The following is a 17,179-nucleotide window of genomic DNA, read 5'->3' on the forward strand; positions in this document are numbered from 1 at the left end:
GTTTCTTCCAATACTTTACCTTCCTTTTCTTCAACTGGAAATCCAAAATATCACCTCAAGTGATTTGAAAGTAATTGTTTTTCTTCTTGTAAACCTGCAGTTATCGTAATTGGGTTTTAATCTTTTTCCTTTTTTTTTTTTTTTTTTGCTTGATGAAAAACAAAACTAAACACATAAGACCAAATGACATATTTTCATTTAATTATGAAAGACCAACTTTTAGATATGTTTTGATGAACATTTGTTTTAGTTAAATATGTACTGAGATTTTGATCATTGTATTTTTGTCAAAGAACACCTCTTTGGAACATTCCAATGGTGAACTAACCTGCTTTGAAACAGATGAGTGCCTTGAAAGCTTATAAAAGGAGCAAAGCAAAAAAGGCTCATTCTTTCTCAAGCAAAGATGGTGGCGCAACAATCTTTACTTTGTGACAACTGTGTGAAAAAAATTATATCATAATAACTATCATAATAATAATCATAATAATTATCATAATGACATCAAAAAATGTCCTCTACTTCCTATGTGTAAACACCAAGGCTAAAAACCAGCATTGAATGCCAGCGAACTCCGATCCCCAAGCAGGGACTGCATTAACAACCGACACCACCTTAGAGGGGCTATTACTGTGTGTGCTCAAGAATGCTAAAAAAAAAAAAAAAAAAGTTGACAGTTAATAGTTCATCGCTACATCTACAAGTGTAAATCGGCTCTACCATGGAAAGTGAACGCCATACAGCAACAACATCCAGAGACCTGCCCCGTAGAGAAAGTGTGGTGCATTATGAAGTGCAAAAGCCAACAATGGAGACTCCGGACTGTTGGACATGTGAACTGTACATAGAGCAGGAATGGGAAAGAATTACACTTCTAAAAATTCAATTGGTGTTCTCAGCTCCCAAGCGCTTATTAATTGTTGCAAGAAGGAAAGGTGATGTAACAAAGTGGTGAATATGCCCCCGTCTCAACTTCACTGGAACAAGATTCAGGAATCAAATTCAAAATAAATGCATATTTGGAAATTTTTTAACCCCTGGGGGCAATTTTGACCCAACTCTGGATTTTTGATGTTTTTCATGTATTTTATCAAAGGAAACGTATACAAAAAACACTAGGAGGCTAATATATTGCATGGATTGTCAAAACATGATGGCTTGCAATATGCCATGCTGCCGTGCCTTCTAAATGCTTGTAAACGGTAGTTTGAGAGGTACATCCTAAAGGCGTCAACTTTAGCCCTTGTCGGGCTCATTTACTGCCAATCAAAATCAGAAAATTGTCCATTTTGAACATATTGAAAACCCGATGTTTAATCGTGCATTTCCCCCGATTTTTTGGGATTAATCCTTTCAACGGCAATTCACAAACAGGCTTTGTGTTGACACCCCAAAAACATCAGATGGCGCTAGCAGCCAATTTATGACATTTGCAAGCCTTTCAATGACTTTGATGATGGGCTTTAGACTGGACTCCCATCATGCAAAACTCTTCAAAAGTCATAATACTTTTATTATGACATAATAAATATTCCTATTTCAATTTTATAGTGTAGTTACTTTTGCTATTACGCATTTTTACTTTTTTTTTTTTTTTTTTTACATAAAGAGGGCGTAGGTCCTCCCTAATAAAAATAAAATAAAATAAAATTCCCAACTTCTTCAGGTTGGGGGTTGTATTTTAATCAATATTTTGTCATTGTGTTGACAGAATAAATTAATGTGGGCATCATCTTCATTGTTTCAGTGGAAGATATCTCTGTTTGGTTTTGTTTGCTTTTATTTGGAACGTAAAGTCATGTAAATAATGGCACTGATTTATGTAGTAATGCCTGAACACCATGACGCAATGCCCTGTTGTCGCACGTGACGCGTGCGTGTGCCGCGCAGTTTGGAGTTAACTATACTTCCGCCCTTAACACACCCCCAACTGTGTCACAGCGGCGGGGAAAGTACAAATGAGTTGATAAAGATTCCCGCAACATTCTCCGCTTTTCTTCTGGAGGGACTTTCTTTTCATTGTCGAAATGGTGGAGGAACTGTTAGTGTTAAACGAGACAAAATTCAACTCGGTGAGTACTGAAATATTACATTTAATATTTGAATCTGTTGCTATATTTTGTCTTTCTTCTATCTACAACCTTCATGTCAGTTTTATGTGTTCTAAACACGCCAGTGTGTTTCAATTAACCCTTAAAGTGAACACATTGAAAAAACAACGTTTTATTTTGCTCAAAACATTAGAACAAAATTATTCCATATAAAAAAAAATGAGGTGAAAGACTCATTTAACAGTAACCACCACACGTGTTGTAGCCTACAACATGCGGTTTAAATAAAATGCACTCATGTTGCTGGTAATGAGACTAAATTAAATGCTGACTGAGCAGCATTATTCTACTATCGCGGATAAAGGCTATTTTCACGTGTTGTGATGCTCTAGCAGGCTTTCCATTGCTAAATTAAGTTTCTTCAAAAGTCTGTGCATTCATTGCATGAGCAGATAAATTCTCCGCTTCCTGTTTGAGGAACAACTTCTTCAACACAGAGCCAACTCTAAAGTGGCATTTCGTAAAATTTTTCTTCTTCTTTTTTTTTTTTTTAAACTCCATAATTAGGGCTGATTTCGCCAGCCTTCTTCACTGCATTCTCATGGTTTCATTATTTTCCTTGTTGGCATTTCGTTATCCCAGTAACTCTAACTCTGACCAATACACACTTTGCACACAACAGCAGATGTGGCAAAATTACTCTTTTTTTTTTTTTTTTTTTTTCCTTTTAACCTAAATAGAAGTACATATACTTGTGTTTAAAAAGACTGGTAAAAGTAGCACTGATTCAGCTCATACACTTATCGGTAAGTTAAACACACACACTCACACGAACCATAAAATGCACAAATAATTTGATTTCAATGCCAATAGAGCTCATACTGAGAAGAAGTTACTGTATGCGGCACATGTTCACAAAAAAGAATCGTTTGAATGTATTTAATTCAAAGACATACATAAGTTACCCAATTACAATGTGTGAAACAAAATATTTGTTTAAGAGAAAAAATGTGGGGGAATGTCCTTTAGAAAAATGTGCCAGTCAAAGATACAGCCTCTTTTCCTAGTATTGTATGTTTTCAAACCATAAGCTAGCTAGCGCTTTTACAGTATGCAAACAAAACAAAGTGTTACCACAGTGACAAACTTATTATGGCAAGTGGATCACATTTGTTCACTCAGCACTCATACTTGAGTCCCCCCTACAAGCAAGTGTGAAGTAAAGTTTTTACAGTACTGGATTTCCATCCTCTCCTCAGAACCTCACAAAGTCCCTGCTGGCAGTGGCTTTTCTGGCTTCGTTTGGCAGCTCCATGTTGTACGGATTCAATCTGGCTGTGGTCAACTCGCCTGCACAGGTTCGTATCATTGCTACAGCGGTTTCTGTTAGATTATGCCTCTATGCCACTTAATTAGATAGGTGAGTTGTGCTAGATCGTTCTATTGCTGTCATCTCTTTTGCCATGGCCTTCCCTATCTATGGTTTACTTTGGCACACTTACTAGTTGAATCCTTACGAGTTGAATCCAGTTAAGACCATGGGTGTCACACATTGTTGAATGGGCTAGGCAAAGTTGTGAGTGGGCAGGGCCAGCAGATCGTCTACTTGATCTGTCGGAAAAGGCTCTACGGCTGTGTGTTCACCTTAGAATCCATTAGCTGGTCAACAGAAAAATGAATTCAGTCTAAAACGGAAAAAAAACAAAAAAAAACAGGTATGGGTTTCCATAGAAGTTTCCTTTTAACAACCCCTCAAATGCCTCTCTTATGAGCCAAGGCAAGATGATGCCGTCTGAAGCAAATGTGTCGAGATGATGAATTTGACTGTCATGTGGGGGTCATGTGGCTTTGCATGTTAAATTGAAGAGGGCTTCCATCACGTGTCCTGATCAACCCTTCCGTGCTGGATTTGATACGGTGCTTAGTAGGAAAGCGCTAAGAAATGTTCCCGTTTTACCCTGTGCTTCATGGTTGGTGTTCTGCGCTAAATAAGGCATTTAATTACATTATACTAGGCATCAACTATTTTTTACCAAGTCCTATAGTTTCAACCCTGATTAATACATCTGATTAATTGGTTTAAGGTATGAAAGACTAGCTAGGTGCTTTGGCACTAGCTAATGGGGATCTTTAATCAAATCAAATTAAAAATCTGGTTTAGGGTCACAAAAGCTGGAGTAGACCCCTCTTGGCTCAAGTCAAGCGCTGTACCATGCGGGACCAACCTGTAAATCACAAAGTTGACACTTAAAAACAAACGGTTACACATACACAGATTTGTACTTTTCAGCAAACCTAGCAAGCATGTTTTAGGAGTGTGGAAGGAAACCTGAGCATGGCGGAAAACACATACGTACTTTCATGCGCAAAGGTCAGAGCTGAGATTCTGTCAAGGAGCTTACTAACTGCTTATTCTACTGCACTGCCAGTGAACAAACTTACCTAAATAAGTTGGATGGTTTCGTGATATTCTAAGCAAATATAACCAAAGCACTAAAGAGAAATCTTGTCAGTGGATTATATTGCTCCAGTAATGAGGGCATCATCCTGGTTTGAACTGCACATCTACAAAACACTTGATTGTTCATGGATAACGTATATATATCCAGCTTTCTGCTGCAACATCTCATGACATATCTTTTGTTTCTGTGGCAAATTTAAACACAGTCAATAGCTTCTTATCTTTACACAGCACAAGTCTGGAGTAGGCTCCCATAGACCTGGACGTCATGCAATATCACAAATTGACACGCTTCTAATGTGGTTAGGGCAAAGCTTAACCACGCTACATGTGACTTGTAAGATTCTTTATGCATTGGTTACACCAGTGTTTTCTAAGTGACATTTTATTTGTGTTGCAGGCCTCAGTTAAGATTTAGATGACAATATGACTGCGCTATCAAATTTATTATCAGACATGAATGTTGTTCTCAGGCTATATAGTCCAGGGTAAAGTCCCGATCAATCCTTGCGACCGGAGAATTTGATCGGTCCTGTGTACCCTACTTCAGTCAAATGGAAACAGCTCCAGCTTCCCTGTCATTATGAATATTGACGCATAAATTGATTTGCTCCAATCTTAGGGATTCCAAGAGATATAGGCCAGGTCCACCCAGCGGATATGTGAAATGTTACTCCGGGAATCGACTGGTTGTTGAGGTAGAGGGTAGAATTCATCAATAAGTATTTAACTGGTAACTAATATATATATATATATATATATATATATAATTTATTATATATATTTAGAAAATGTGGTGCAGAAATCACTTTTAGAGTTTAATCATTCAGAAAAAAACATAGTTGGAATACAGCTGCAAAATTAAAGTTTTTTTTCTTCCATTAGTACATCAAAAACTTCTACAATGAGACTCTTCACGAAACCTATGGCTGGATTTCTGATGAGAGGCACCTCACAGTCTTGTATTCGCTCACTGTCTCCATTTTTGCTATTGGTGGAATGATTGGAGCCCTGTTAGTGGGACGACTTGTAACCAAGTATGGAAGGTTAGTGTCTGTGGCATGAGTGTCATACTCAACCAACATGGCCAGCGGCTGTATCAAATAATTACAACGGTGACTAAACACCTCTTTTTTTTCTACCTAGAGGGAGTAAAAATGTGTGTGTCTCAATAGGAAGGGGACATTGGTGAAATCAACTGTGCTGGTTTTTGTTGGAGGAGGTCTTATGGGGCTCAGCCGAGCATGGAGGGAGCCATCCATGGTCATCATCGGGCGCTTCATCGTTGGAGTACACTCTGGTAGACATGTTTTTCCCCTAAATCAACCAAAGTTGAAACAGTTCAGGAAATTGGTTTGAAATGTTGTACATACTTTAGAATTTAAGTTAAAAGGCGTGTGTTAAGTTTTCTTGTCAATGAACAGGTATATCGCTCAGTGTGGTGCCGATGTACCTCGGTGAGATTGCCCCCAAGAATCTGCGAGGCTTCCTGGGTCTTATTCCAAGCATCCATATTTGTCTTGGGGTCTTCATTGCTCAAGTCTTGGGGCTCCAAGAGCTGATGGGAAAGGTACTGATATCACGGTGTCAAACCTGAGCATACAGTCCAAGTACAACCTTGTTTTACTGTATGTTTGAGTTGGATGTTTGCTTACAGGAAGAGCACTGGCCTCTCCTCATGTCCCTGATAGTGTTTCCAACTCTAGTCCAGCTGATGCTATTGCCGTGGTTTCCTGAGAGCCCACGGTACCTGTTGATAGAAAAGGGAAACGTTCATGCCACCATTGCAGGTATGGAATTATATTATATTCAAGCATTCATTTTCTCGACAGCTTGTTCTCATTAGGTCGACTCTGGCTATGTTATCTCCTAAGAATTGCCTTGATAACAAATCAGCTTTCAGTTTATGTCCTTTTTTAACATGTTACTTTGTTGAATTGTTCCTTTAACTACCAGGTTGAAAATGCCATGTCAACTGTCTTCCAGCCCTCAAGTGGTTCCGTGCTAAAGGCAATATCCAGTTGGAGGTGGAGGAGATGCAGGAAGAACAACGCTCTTTGTCCTCCATGCAAACCGTATCCGTGCGTGGACTCCTCATGGATCAGTGTGTTCGCTGGCAAGTCATCACCATTGTAGTGGTCAACATCGGCATGCAGCTGTCTGGCATTGATGCGGTGAGTCGGAGAAAGTTGGATCGACTCGCTCATGTTTGTGCAAAGGCTGTGCAGTTATTATAGCGGCTCCCCGCTGCGCTGCCCCCATCTGTATGCCTTTCTGTCCATACATCACAGTCCCACTAAGCAGGGGGCAAACAACCACGCCTCATTATCTTCAGGTCTTCTCTCTCAGCGCTGGTCCCCATTGGAGAGTTGACCCAACTACATACAGGCAATACACGGCGGTACTGACTGCAATGTGCCAGTGGAAGCTGCAGGCATGCTGCTTCACATGCAAGAACAAAATCCCAGCAGGGGTATATCCCGCTGGGTCCGCCAGTCCCAGATGTTCCAGACTGCAGTGCCGGAACATGAACACAGAGTGTGTTCGACATTTTCAAGCATTCATAATGAACACACGCAAGTTGTATCCATTTATCTATCTTCTCCACAACTTATACTGTTGAAAGGGACTGCTTCAGTTAAAGGCCATAAAAGCTTTATTTGAAGAGGCAGCACCTAGGCAGAACACATGTCAGTCACAAGGCCGACATGCTAGCCCCCATTTCTGTTGCATCATTTGAGGGGCCGTCATTTGCGATGTCGCTGCATTATGCAACTTCCATTCATATTTGGATTTGCCACAAAACTTGTGAAACCATGCAGCAGAACCTTTCACATGTGCGGTGGAGGGTAGCATGTGCAATGGAGGCTAGCACTGTTCAATTGATCCCAGTCCAAACTGGCACCCGTTGGTGCTTGATTTAATGGAGAAAAAAACAGAGGCCAGAGACAATCCATTAAACCATTGTTTTGTTTTGTTTTTTGTTTTTTGTTTTTTAAATAAGCACATTACAAATCATTGACCAGAATAAATAAATTGGAGAAACTTGAAAAATTCTGTTCCACACACCATACGTCGTCCTTATTCTAAATATTCGATTAAATATATGTCACAGTATACAGCATAACCACGGTTTGACCAATACTTTTTCTCACATTATGACATCATGACATAAAACATGCTAATTCGTCTGGATATGACTGTCCATTCTTATTCTTTTTCTGTACTGACATATCTAATCAGGAAGTGACACTCTCGTTGACTGGAGCCATACCTCTCACCTCTATGGCTGCCGTGCCCGCTTCATGGCCGACCATGAAACATCCATTGAGCCGCTTATTCTTGCGCTGGAGCCTAAAAACTGGTGTTTTACTAACATCAAAATGATCTGGCGTGCCAACAAAGCAAAACACATTAAGAAACTGCACACAGTATCAATCGTTCTTCCTAGCAAATCTGTCCTCTCAGGAAACTACTACTCATAAGAGCAGTTTCGCCCGTGGGTGAACTATGCATTGCCACATTGATTGTACGCCCGTGTGCTCCCAAACAGCCATTTATGACATTTGGACATATTCTACAATAAAACTTTGTAACTAATAAACGAAACGTTGCTGGTTACTCGGCCAACTCTTTGCGTAATCTCTGCTCTCCAAGCCTGGAGTGAACACAAAACTAAGAGATGTGAACGTCCCCTTTGATAAGGTGGGTGTGTATTTACGTTTGCAAGGGAGGTACGAGGAGGTTCTGACCTGTGATGTTACAAAGAGTGACAAAAGAACAAACGTCCCTTATTATCTGATCGAGTGCTGAGAGAGGTGAATAAGCAAAGATTTATTAGAAATGCATCAGTGAAGAAAAATAATACTTTGGGGGTGTTTAGGGTGATCAATTAACATTGTAACATGAATTAAAAAGTTGATTTTCCATGATGCAGGCCCTTAACCCATTAAGCGCCAAATTCCAGGCCACAAGGACCTAAGTCCTGCAGGTTTTCCAAGTTTCCCTTTGAAACACGCCTGATTCAAATGCTTAGGCTCCCGTGGACTGAATTTTGACACTATTAGGCCTTAAAAGGTTAATTAATCATCCTTTGTGGTGACTGCCATTGTGACTCGCAGCTCATTCTTCACACAGATGTTTTTGTACACTTGGGTTTTCCAAGTCCGGTCCTTGAGAGCCCCCATCCAGCCTGTTTTTTTATGTTACCCTCGTCCAACCCACTTTGAAGAGAAAACCTGGCACTCTTAAACAAAATTTAACTGCCATTCAAAAACTCTTGGTTCCGAATGGGCTCTTTCACAGAAACATTTACAGAGTTGGTGAACTTTCGGAATTGAACTCATTTAGGTAAAAGAATGAAGACTGGATAGTTGCTCAAAAAGACAAACTTGGAGACCCCTGGTGCACACTTTGTCGCAAACTAGTGTTCCACATTACCAATGCAGTTCCATTTTACCCCTCTGCATCTTGTGCTCCCACAATGAGTGACCAGATACTATTCTTTTTGTATAAGCCACTTCTCCTAACTGCCAGTGGTACACGCGGTCCAGGGCTTTTCCCGCCACAATATTCCTGTTAATTCAACTTGCTGTCCTGGGGTTTCTCCTTCCTGAGGCATTCACTTAGCAGTTCATCACTAGGGACAATCCTGATACATGTCATAGAGCATCTCTCCTCTTGCTTACTGTGCAGTATCAGAATGCTGGACTAGAGGGAAAAAAACCTCTATGCATTGGCAGAAATTTCCTTGTTTGATGTCAGTGGTTTTTATTTTGTTTGTTTGTTTTTTTTAATCTCCCTCTTCCATCTTCGGATTACACCAGTGGGTTATCTGATCAAACAGTGCAGAAAACAGAAAATTCAAGTGAATGGGAAGAGTACTGTATGAATTAAGTTATTCATTTACATCAACTACCATGTAAGTCAAATAAGCAAGTGTGCTTCAAAACATGCTGGCACATAGAACTCAGAACCATTCCAAAGACAGTGCATGACAAAGTTGGCAAACATTTCTCCATAATAAGTAAATAAATAAAATAAGATGCATGGTTTGAACATGCACATTACACACAGAAAGCACCGCACAGTGTGGATCCCGGAAACATTGTGCTGTCAGCAGCTAGTAGAAGTGAAATTCCATTTGCTATTTTACAGACAATTCTGTTGTTTACGGTTATTGTATGCGTTAGAAACCTAAGCAGGGCATGCGAGTATAAAACATGACATTAACGTCACCATTTTTATCCTTCAGTTTGGGTGTTCATCTCTGAATCGCGACCTTCAGTTTTTTGATATTCACAGCAGTACACAGCTCACCTTTTCCCAGACAGAAAGGTTATTAACAGGATTCAAGTGGAGCTTAGAGGACAGCTAGGTCTTAAGTTTAGAAGATTCAGCGGAGTGCTTTCAGGCAAGTGATGGGAACCCCCCAAGGTGCCTCCCTCGTACTGCACCTTGAAGGATGACACCAACCCAGGAGGTGGTTGTACTGCTGCTCTGTTCATCCTGTTGCCGCAATGAGATTAGGCTAAAACTTTCTGATGGTGTTCAAACACTCATTTTATTGATAACCGTGAAATAATTATCAAATGGCTGTATTTAACTGTTTTCATTTAACTGTCCCTCAATGTTGGTTTTATTGTCCAGCTTTAAGCGTGCATGGCAACACGGTCTCGTTATTTTATCGTTTAAACACAACACTCACAAGCTGTCTCAGAAGTAGATCTCGCATCAGCAAAAGGTGATGAATGACAATATACAAAAGAATTTTTCCACATGATATGCTGCAACTCAAATGTGTGAGTGACGTCCGATAGGGTTATGATCAAGGATGATAAAATTGCACAGATTTCGAATTATCTAACGTTCCATCTTATGTACATGTTTTTTTTTTAATTTCAGATTTGGTTCTACACAAATGATATATTTAAGAATGCTGGAATTCCAGAGCCCCATATCCAATATACCACAGTGGGAACTGGGGCCATTGAAGTCATCTCTGGAATGCTGGGTGTAAGTGCAAAACCTGCACATACTGTGTGTGACATTAACACATCACTATTATGCTTCACAACTTGCCACATATAAGCGGCAAAAACAAACATAATGTATGACTTGCAGAAAATGAAATAATGACTTGGAGTATAGTAACATGCAGACAAATGCCTTTAGATGATGATGTCTTAACCAGGCTGTTGATGACAGCACACTGTTTCCTACCTTGCAGTGTTTTACAATAGAGCGTGTAGGTCGGAGACCTTTGATGATTGGTGGTTACATCTTCATGAGCCTCTGCTGTGTTGGGATCACTGTGTCAGTCCTTGTCCAGGTACGCCGCCGTCCTATTTTTCCACTGGCAGCAAAATATCGTTTTTAACTTTAAGAGGATTTATGGATTTTACATTTATTTGTGGAATGATTCTTCCGTCTGTAATAGCAATTGACAATCCGCATTTTAACCTTACAAACTACAACTACTTCTTCTTCCCTGCCTGTAAAAACATCCTCGGGCTCCATCTGTTCACCAAAGCATACATTTAAGAGCACGAATACAGATACACACAGACACACAGGACATTTGAATTTAATACTCAGTGAGTATGTATTTGTTTGTTTATTTATAGCAAATGATAGCCTACAAAATGAAACGTTTGTGGTAATTTGTGAAAACTTTTATCAGACAGTCGGAAGGGATGAATTTATGAGAAGTTTGTTTCCTGACACCTTATACGTTCCAGTTATTTCAATGTACAATGACGGCACATTTTAATCACAGTGAAACAATATGAGAACTTGCCCCCCCCCCAATCACAGGAGCAGCTATCCTTCATGCGTTACATCAGTGTGGGCTGCGTGGTTGGGATTATTGCTGGCTTCTGCATCGGTCCAGGTAAATAATTACTGAAAGTGCCAGTGATTGTTGTTTTTCTGCTTGTGTGTACATTTTTTTTTCGTAGTTACAGGCTCCTCCTATCCGCAATTGTATGTAGCGAAGCGTTACTATTTAGATTTTGGTCGGTGGCTTCAAAAGGCAACGCGGGTTCAATACTGACAGCATCATATTTTAAAATGATCAATTTCTACTACTTTTATTTTGTAGCAAAATTATAGAAATATAAACGCTGCACACAACAGTACCACTTTGAACTTTTTCATCAGAAAAGATAACTTCACAAAACATGCATCAACCGACCTCAAAGCTTTGAAAATTAAAACGCATTATACTTTGAGAGCAAATTTCTTTCTATCTTTATTTATTTGTTGACTTTGGCTTTTTCTATTTTGTAAATATTTTTTGTCTTTTTTTTTAAATTGTTTAGTTTTACAATTACATTTCACAGTTATGCTGCATTATACTGTGGCATTTAATTAGGTGTTCTTGCTATACTGTAGAATGGCTCCTGATAAACTAAGAACGATTTGGGTTCAATCTGCACAATTCCAGGCCCACTCGCGGGTCTAGTCCCGTGCGTAAGGTAACACTGCCTCCTCCTGGACACGCCGGGTTGAAGATGCAGGCTTGCGCCATCCCCTCCCGCTCGCATTCTCCTCCTCGCCCGCACACAGATATTGTATTTCATTAGTCTTGTAAATTAGGAAGTCTTAAGTGCCACACTACATCCATTCCCACAGTCATTTATGCAAGAGAAAGAGTTGAGTGAAGTGAATTAAGAGGCAATCATTTACAACATTGGGAGCCATGTTGAGTGGACCTGCGAGGATGATGAATTGGGGAGAATCCGGCATACACAACGTCATTCGTCAAGCAGGCAAAAATCTATACTTCAGCGCACAGACGAGGGTTTGTGTTGCCGCAATTAGACTTTTAATGGCTCATTGTTCATCAGCTCGGCGTGATGAATGCAGCTTCCGTCAGACTAAAGCCTGCACGCACCATGACGCCTCCCATACATACCGCAGATGTTGACAAATTATGGCCTGGTTATTAGCCTGACAATATTAAACCTTCATCTGCGCAATTATCATGCGCAGATAACGAGGGCGGCATTTGTAATACTTAACGTTAATGCATTAGAGAGAAAATACACATTTCTTCTTCATCACTTTCACTTTTAACAATGAAGAATTGTATATTCCAAGCCGAAGACCATAAAAAATATCACACTGGATTGCTTAAGTACTGACTGTTTTTTTCCCATTATTTTTTTTAAATGGTTTTGGCTTTTTCCAAACGTGGCAGCGCCCCTCCTCGAAATAAAGAAATAAAGCAGACATATACAAAAGAAGTTTGATATTGGTTTTGTCTGAAGAAAATCCATTTTGATTTCTATTAAAAAATATATATGCTTCTCAAAAACATTTTCTGTGTGGTTGCAGAAGCAACACCAGTTATTAATATTACATACATACATGCATGCATAAATGCATACATTCATAAATACATACTACATAGGGTAGCATGAAAAAGTGGAATTTCTCACGTTTCTGCATTAATTCGCCATTAAATCTGATCATTTCCAAAATCACACAGATGAAAAAAAGTGTCTGTTTAATCTAAAAACATGTAGCATCCTCATTTTGGCTTAAACTGTCTGACACTCAGCCTCAATTTTTCCTGCAAAACATCCCGATGAACTTTTAAATTCATTTCCTTAAAGTTGTCCAGGCCCCAAGGTAGCAAAACAGGCCCAAAACATGCTGCTCCCTCCACTGTGCATCTTGGTGGAAATGAAGTGTTGATGGTGAGTTGTTCCATCTTTTCCTCACCACATGACACCGGATGTTGCCACCAAATAGCTCAAAAGCCGTTTGGGGGTTCTGTGCAGTGACTGGGTGTCCAGCAATGTTTTTTTTAAAATATATAACAGCACTGAATTCTTTGTAGCCCACCCAGTGTACTTGGAGGTACCCAGTGTACCTCTGAGTATTCTGCACTGAACTGGCATCCATTTTGATGGAATGCCACTCCTGGGCAGAGAAGAGAGAATGCCAAACGCTCCATTTGTAGATCATTTTTCGAACTGTGGATTGATGAACATCCAGACTTTTAGAGATGGTTTTGTAACCTTTCCCAGCTTTGTACAAATCATCAACTCTTTTTTTGAGAAAGGCATGATGCACTTTGGATAATGCATTGTATTAATTGCTATTCAACATCTTCTTGCGCAGAAGTTTCAGTGACTCATTCCTCCCCCTTTTTTAATCGTGTGCATTCATCCATCTAATTTCTACAGCCGCTTATCCTCACAGGTGTTGCAGGCTTGCTGGTGCCTATCGTAGCTTCCTCCGGGCAATATGCAGGGGACACCCTGAACTGTTTGCCAGCCAATTGCAGGGCACACAGAGACAAACAACCATCCACGCACCCAATCACACCGGACAATTTAGTATGTCCAATACACCTCCCATGCATGTTTTTGGAGTGTGGGAGGCAGCCGGAGTGCCCAGAAAATACCCACGTGGACTCGGGAAGAACATGCAAACGCCACACAGGATGTCCAGAGCCAACTGGATTTGAACTCTGGTCCCTGAACTGTGAGGTGGACGTGCTAACCACTGCTTCACCGAGCCACTAATTGTGTGCCTATCCTTATTAAACATTTCAATATATAGTGTTTTTAGATAAAACATACACTGTTTTGTCATCCGTGTGGTTTTGGAAAATATGGTATCACATTTAATGGTGATTTTATGCATAAATGTGTGAATTCCAAAAGGTTCAGACCTTTATTCAGATCACTGTAGTTTGGAAAGCTATTTGAGCAATTACTTGATATCCTTGATCCTTGGTTAAGGTCTGCATGTACTTGAACACTTGCTAGCTTTACTACAAGGTCTTTGTTGTACTTGTAGTTGGGCATCTTTGATATACAGCACAATATACAGCACAACTAACAGTTTTCTATAATGGCCACAAAAGAGGTGTCTGCCGAGTGGAAAAAGCATCTTAAGAAAGGCTGTCCAGTTGAGCATGATGACATTTTTTCCCAATTTTTTTGCAGCCGGTGTGCCCTTCCTGATCACTGCGGAGCTGTTCAAACAGTCGCACAGACCGGCGGCCTACACTCTGGGAGGTTGTCTCAACTGGTTGTCAAATTTCACCATTGGCTTTGTCTTTCCCTTCCTTGAGGTCAGAATACATTTTTGTTTCCACTTTTAATTATCAATGTATAAGCCAAGTCTGATCCAAACACAGTGACTCCTCGAAAATTCCAAGATATTTTAGGTTAACTGAAAACCCTCAATCAGAGGTCACCCACCTCTTTGAAACGGAGAGTTACTTCAATATGTATGTGTGTTGGAAGACGATCTTAACATTTTTGGCACAAAATCTATGTATATACGTATGTATGTATGTATGTATGTATGTATGTATGTATGTATGTATGTATGTATGTATGTATGTATGTATGTATGTATGTATGATGTGTATTCACAAAACTAGACTTATGTTGAAGATTAGTTTTCATTTATTGACAAATACAAATTTGACAGAGATGTATATTCTGGGGTTTTTAACGAAAACAACCTCTTTAGTTGACGATATGCACCATGGAAAAATGAATGTGCCAAAACCTTAAATGTGTTTTTCTGGATGGATGTAGAATTATATTACATTAACATTCCACCTTCTTTAGGGAATAAGTACTGCAACATTCATAGAAACGACAGGACACTTTGCCCTTTTCTGTGACAACAACAATTAAGAAAATGATGTATGTCCTGCACCGCTTAAAAAAAATAATAGTAACAATTGAACAACGTGACCACATTCCAAGAGATTTTTTTTCCCTTTCTGTGCCTTCCACAGTTGGCAACTGGTCCTTATTGTTACCTGATCTTCTGTGCCATTTGCTTGGGAGTAGCCATTTACACCATCTTCATCATCCCCGAGACCAGGAATAAAACCTTCATGGAAATCAGTCAAATGTTTGCCTGTAGGAACAACATCCTTGAAGAGGAATTGACATCCAACGGACATTTGAAAATGTCTCTCATGAATGGGTATGGGACATTGGACCCTCGGGACGTAAAGTAAGACTGAAACTTACTGGTGCAACCATGACGTTTGCATAGAGGAGACCTTTTTAAAAATGGCTATTTTATACACAAAGGCACTTTCGGCTCAAGTCATTTGACTGTCCTTCTGCTTTACAGCCAACAATGTGTAAAGAACATCTTCCTTACAGCATGTGACTCTAAGGTCACATGACCATGTGTCTCTAATCAAGAATCTGAGCATTTTATTCGCCATTGATTCAGGAAATGTGTTCCATAGCCCTTTACGCACATATCTGAACATGGCTCATTCTTTTGCATACAGTGTTCCCTCGCTACTTCACACTTTTTTTTTTTTCATTAAAAAAGGCTATATTGCGGAGTGATGTGCTGTGAAGGTTTCCTGCGTGCCAAAACAGACGAGTTGACTGTATTTGCACATGCCACTCCTCAGACAGCGACCTAGAGTGGATCCCATAGCTGACCAAACATGAAAAAAAGGGAAGCAAAGTCTTCACTCCAAATTTCAATTCAATACAACAGCATTTGTAACATCTTCCCAAGCTCTCGTTCATCCTAACCGCACTCCTTCAGTGGATTACAACTCCTGGGCAGGATCGGATCACAGCTCCTGCCCTCATTGCTCAATGTTGCGCCGGTAGCCAATCACCTGTCTTATAGGAGGCTACGCTGAAGGGGTAGAGGCAAAGATGAGAGAGCGTTGCGAAGATGTTGCAAATGTTGTGATGAATTTGAATTTGAAGTGTAAACTCTGCTTCCCCAACTTTATTATTTGCTTAATTGTGGAATGTAGTCTGCTCAGGGAAGTGAACAGAACAAGAATTTCACTGTGTAATATTACTATGCATATGACAATAAAATGCTTGAATCTTGAATGTTTGGCCAGCTATGAGCTCCACTCTAGGTCGACTTCCGAGGGGCGTTAGTCTGAGGGCAACTCCGTGTTCCCTGACTATGGCCAAGGATGGAAATGGGAAGGGATAACAGTACAGTTACTGTGTAATAATTAAAGATTTAAGTCAATATGTGCACTGCAGTGATCTTTGTCTCAAATATTTCAAGTACAAACACTTTTCACATTTTAAAAATTCTGGTACACACATGCACATGCATGAAAATTGAAAAATGATTAGCATGTTTGCCTCACAGTTCAGGGACATGAGATCAAATCCACCTCGCTGTGGCCTTCGCGGTAGAGCAGTGATAGCGTGTTCGCCTCACAGTTCAGGGACCTGAGTTCAAATCCACCCCGCTCCGGCCTGTGTGGTGTTTGCATGTTCTCCCCGAGCCCACGTGCGTTCTCTTCAGGCACTCCGGCTTCCTCCCACACTCCAAAAACATGCATGGCAGGTGCATTGAACGTACTAAATTGTCCTTAGATGTGATTGGGCGCGTGAATAATTGTTCCTCTTTGTGTGCCTTGCAATTGACTGGCAACCAGTTCGGGGTGTGACCCCCCTCCCCCACTGCCAGAAGTCAGGTGGGATAGGCACCGGCAAGCCTGCGACCCTTGTGAGGATAATTGACTCTAGAAAATGGATGGATGGATATTATGGCTGCTGCAGTAGTCATTTCATGTCTTGAGTTATTTATCAATGTGATTTGTAAATGTTCTAAAAGACTTAAAAGAATGAGACAAGGAGAAGTATTCAATAAAATTAACAATTTATAAACCATGAATGTT

At 40.1% G+C, this 17,179-nt stretch overlaps 1 protein-coding gene across 1 annotated transcript; it reads left to right on the forward strand.

Moving 5' to 3' along the window:
• The first annotated feature begins 2,027 nt into the window (after nucleotides 1-2,027).
• On the forward strand, nucleotides 2,028-16,421 carry slc2a15b (solute carrier family 2 member 15b). The gene is made up of 12 exons (XM_088419617.1): nucleotides 2,028-2,072; nucleotides 3,311-3,409; nucleotides 5,398-5,558; nucleotides 5,688-5,812; nucleotides 5,937-6,082; nucleotides 6,170-6,302; nucleotides 6,499-6,686; nucleotides 10,417-10,527; nucleotides 10,742-10,843; nucleotides 11,329-11,404; nucleotides 14,478-14,605; nucleotides 15,287-16,421. Exons 1-12 carry the CDS (start codon nucleotides 2,028-2,030, stop codon nucleotides 15,512-15,514), a joined length of 1,542 nt encoding a protein of 513 aa, XP_088275743.1. The 3' UTR covers nucleotides 15,515-16,421.
• Nucleotides 16,422-17,179: the final 758 nt, after the last annotated feature.

This window comes from Hippichthys cyanospilos, chromosome 7 (genome assembly GCF_059441005.1).
Source record: "Hippichthys cyanospilos isolate Australia breed blue-spotted pipefish chromosome 7, RoL_Hcya_1.0, whole genome shotgun sequence".
Taxonomy (NCBI): domain Eukaryota; kingdom Metazoa; phylum Chordata; class Actinopteri; order Syngnathiformes; family Syngnathidae; genus Hippichthys; species Hippichthys cyanospilos.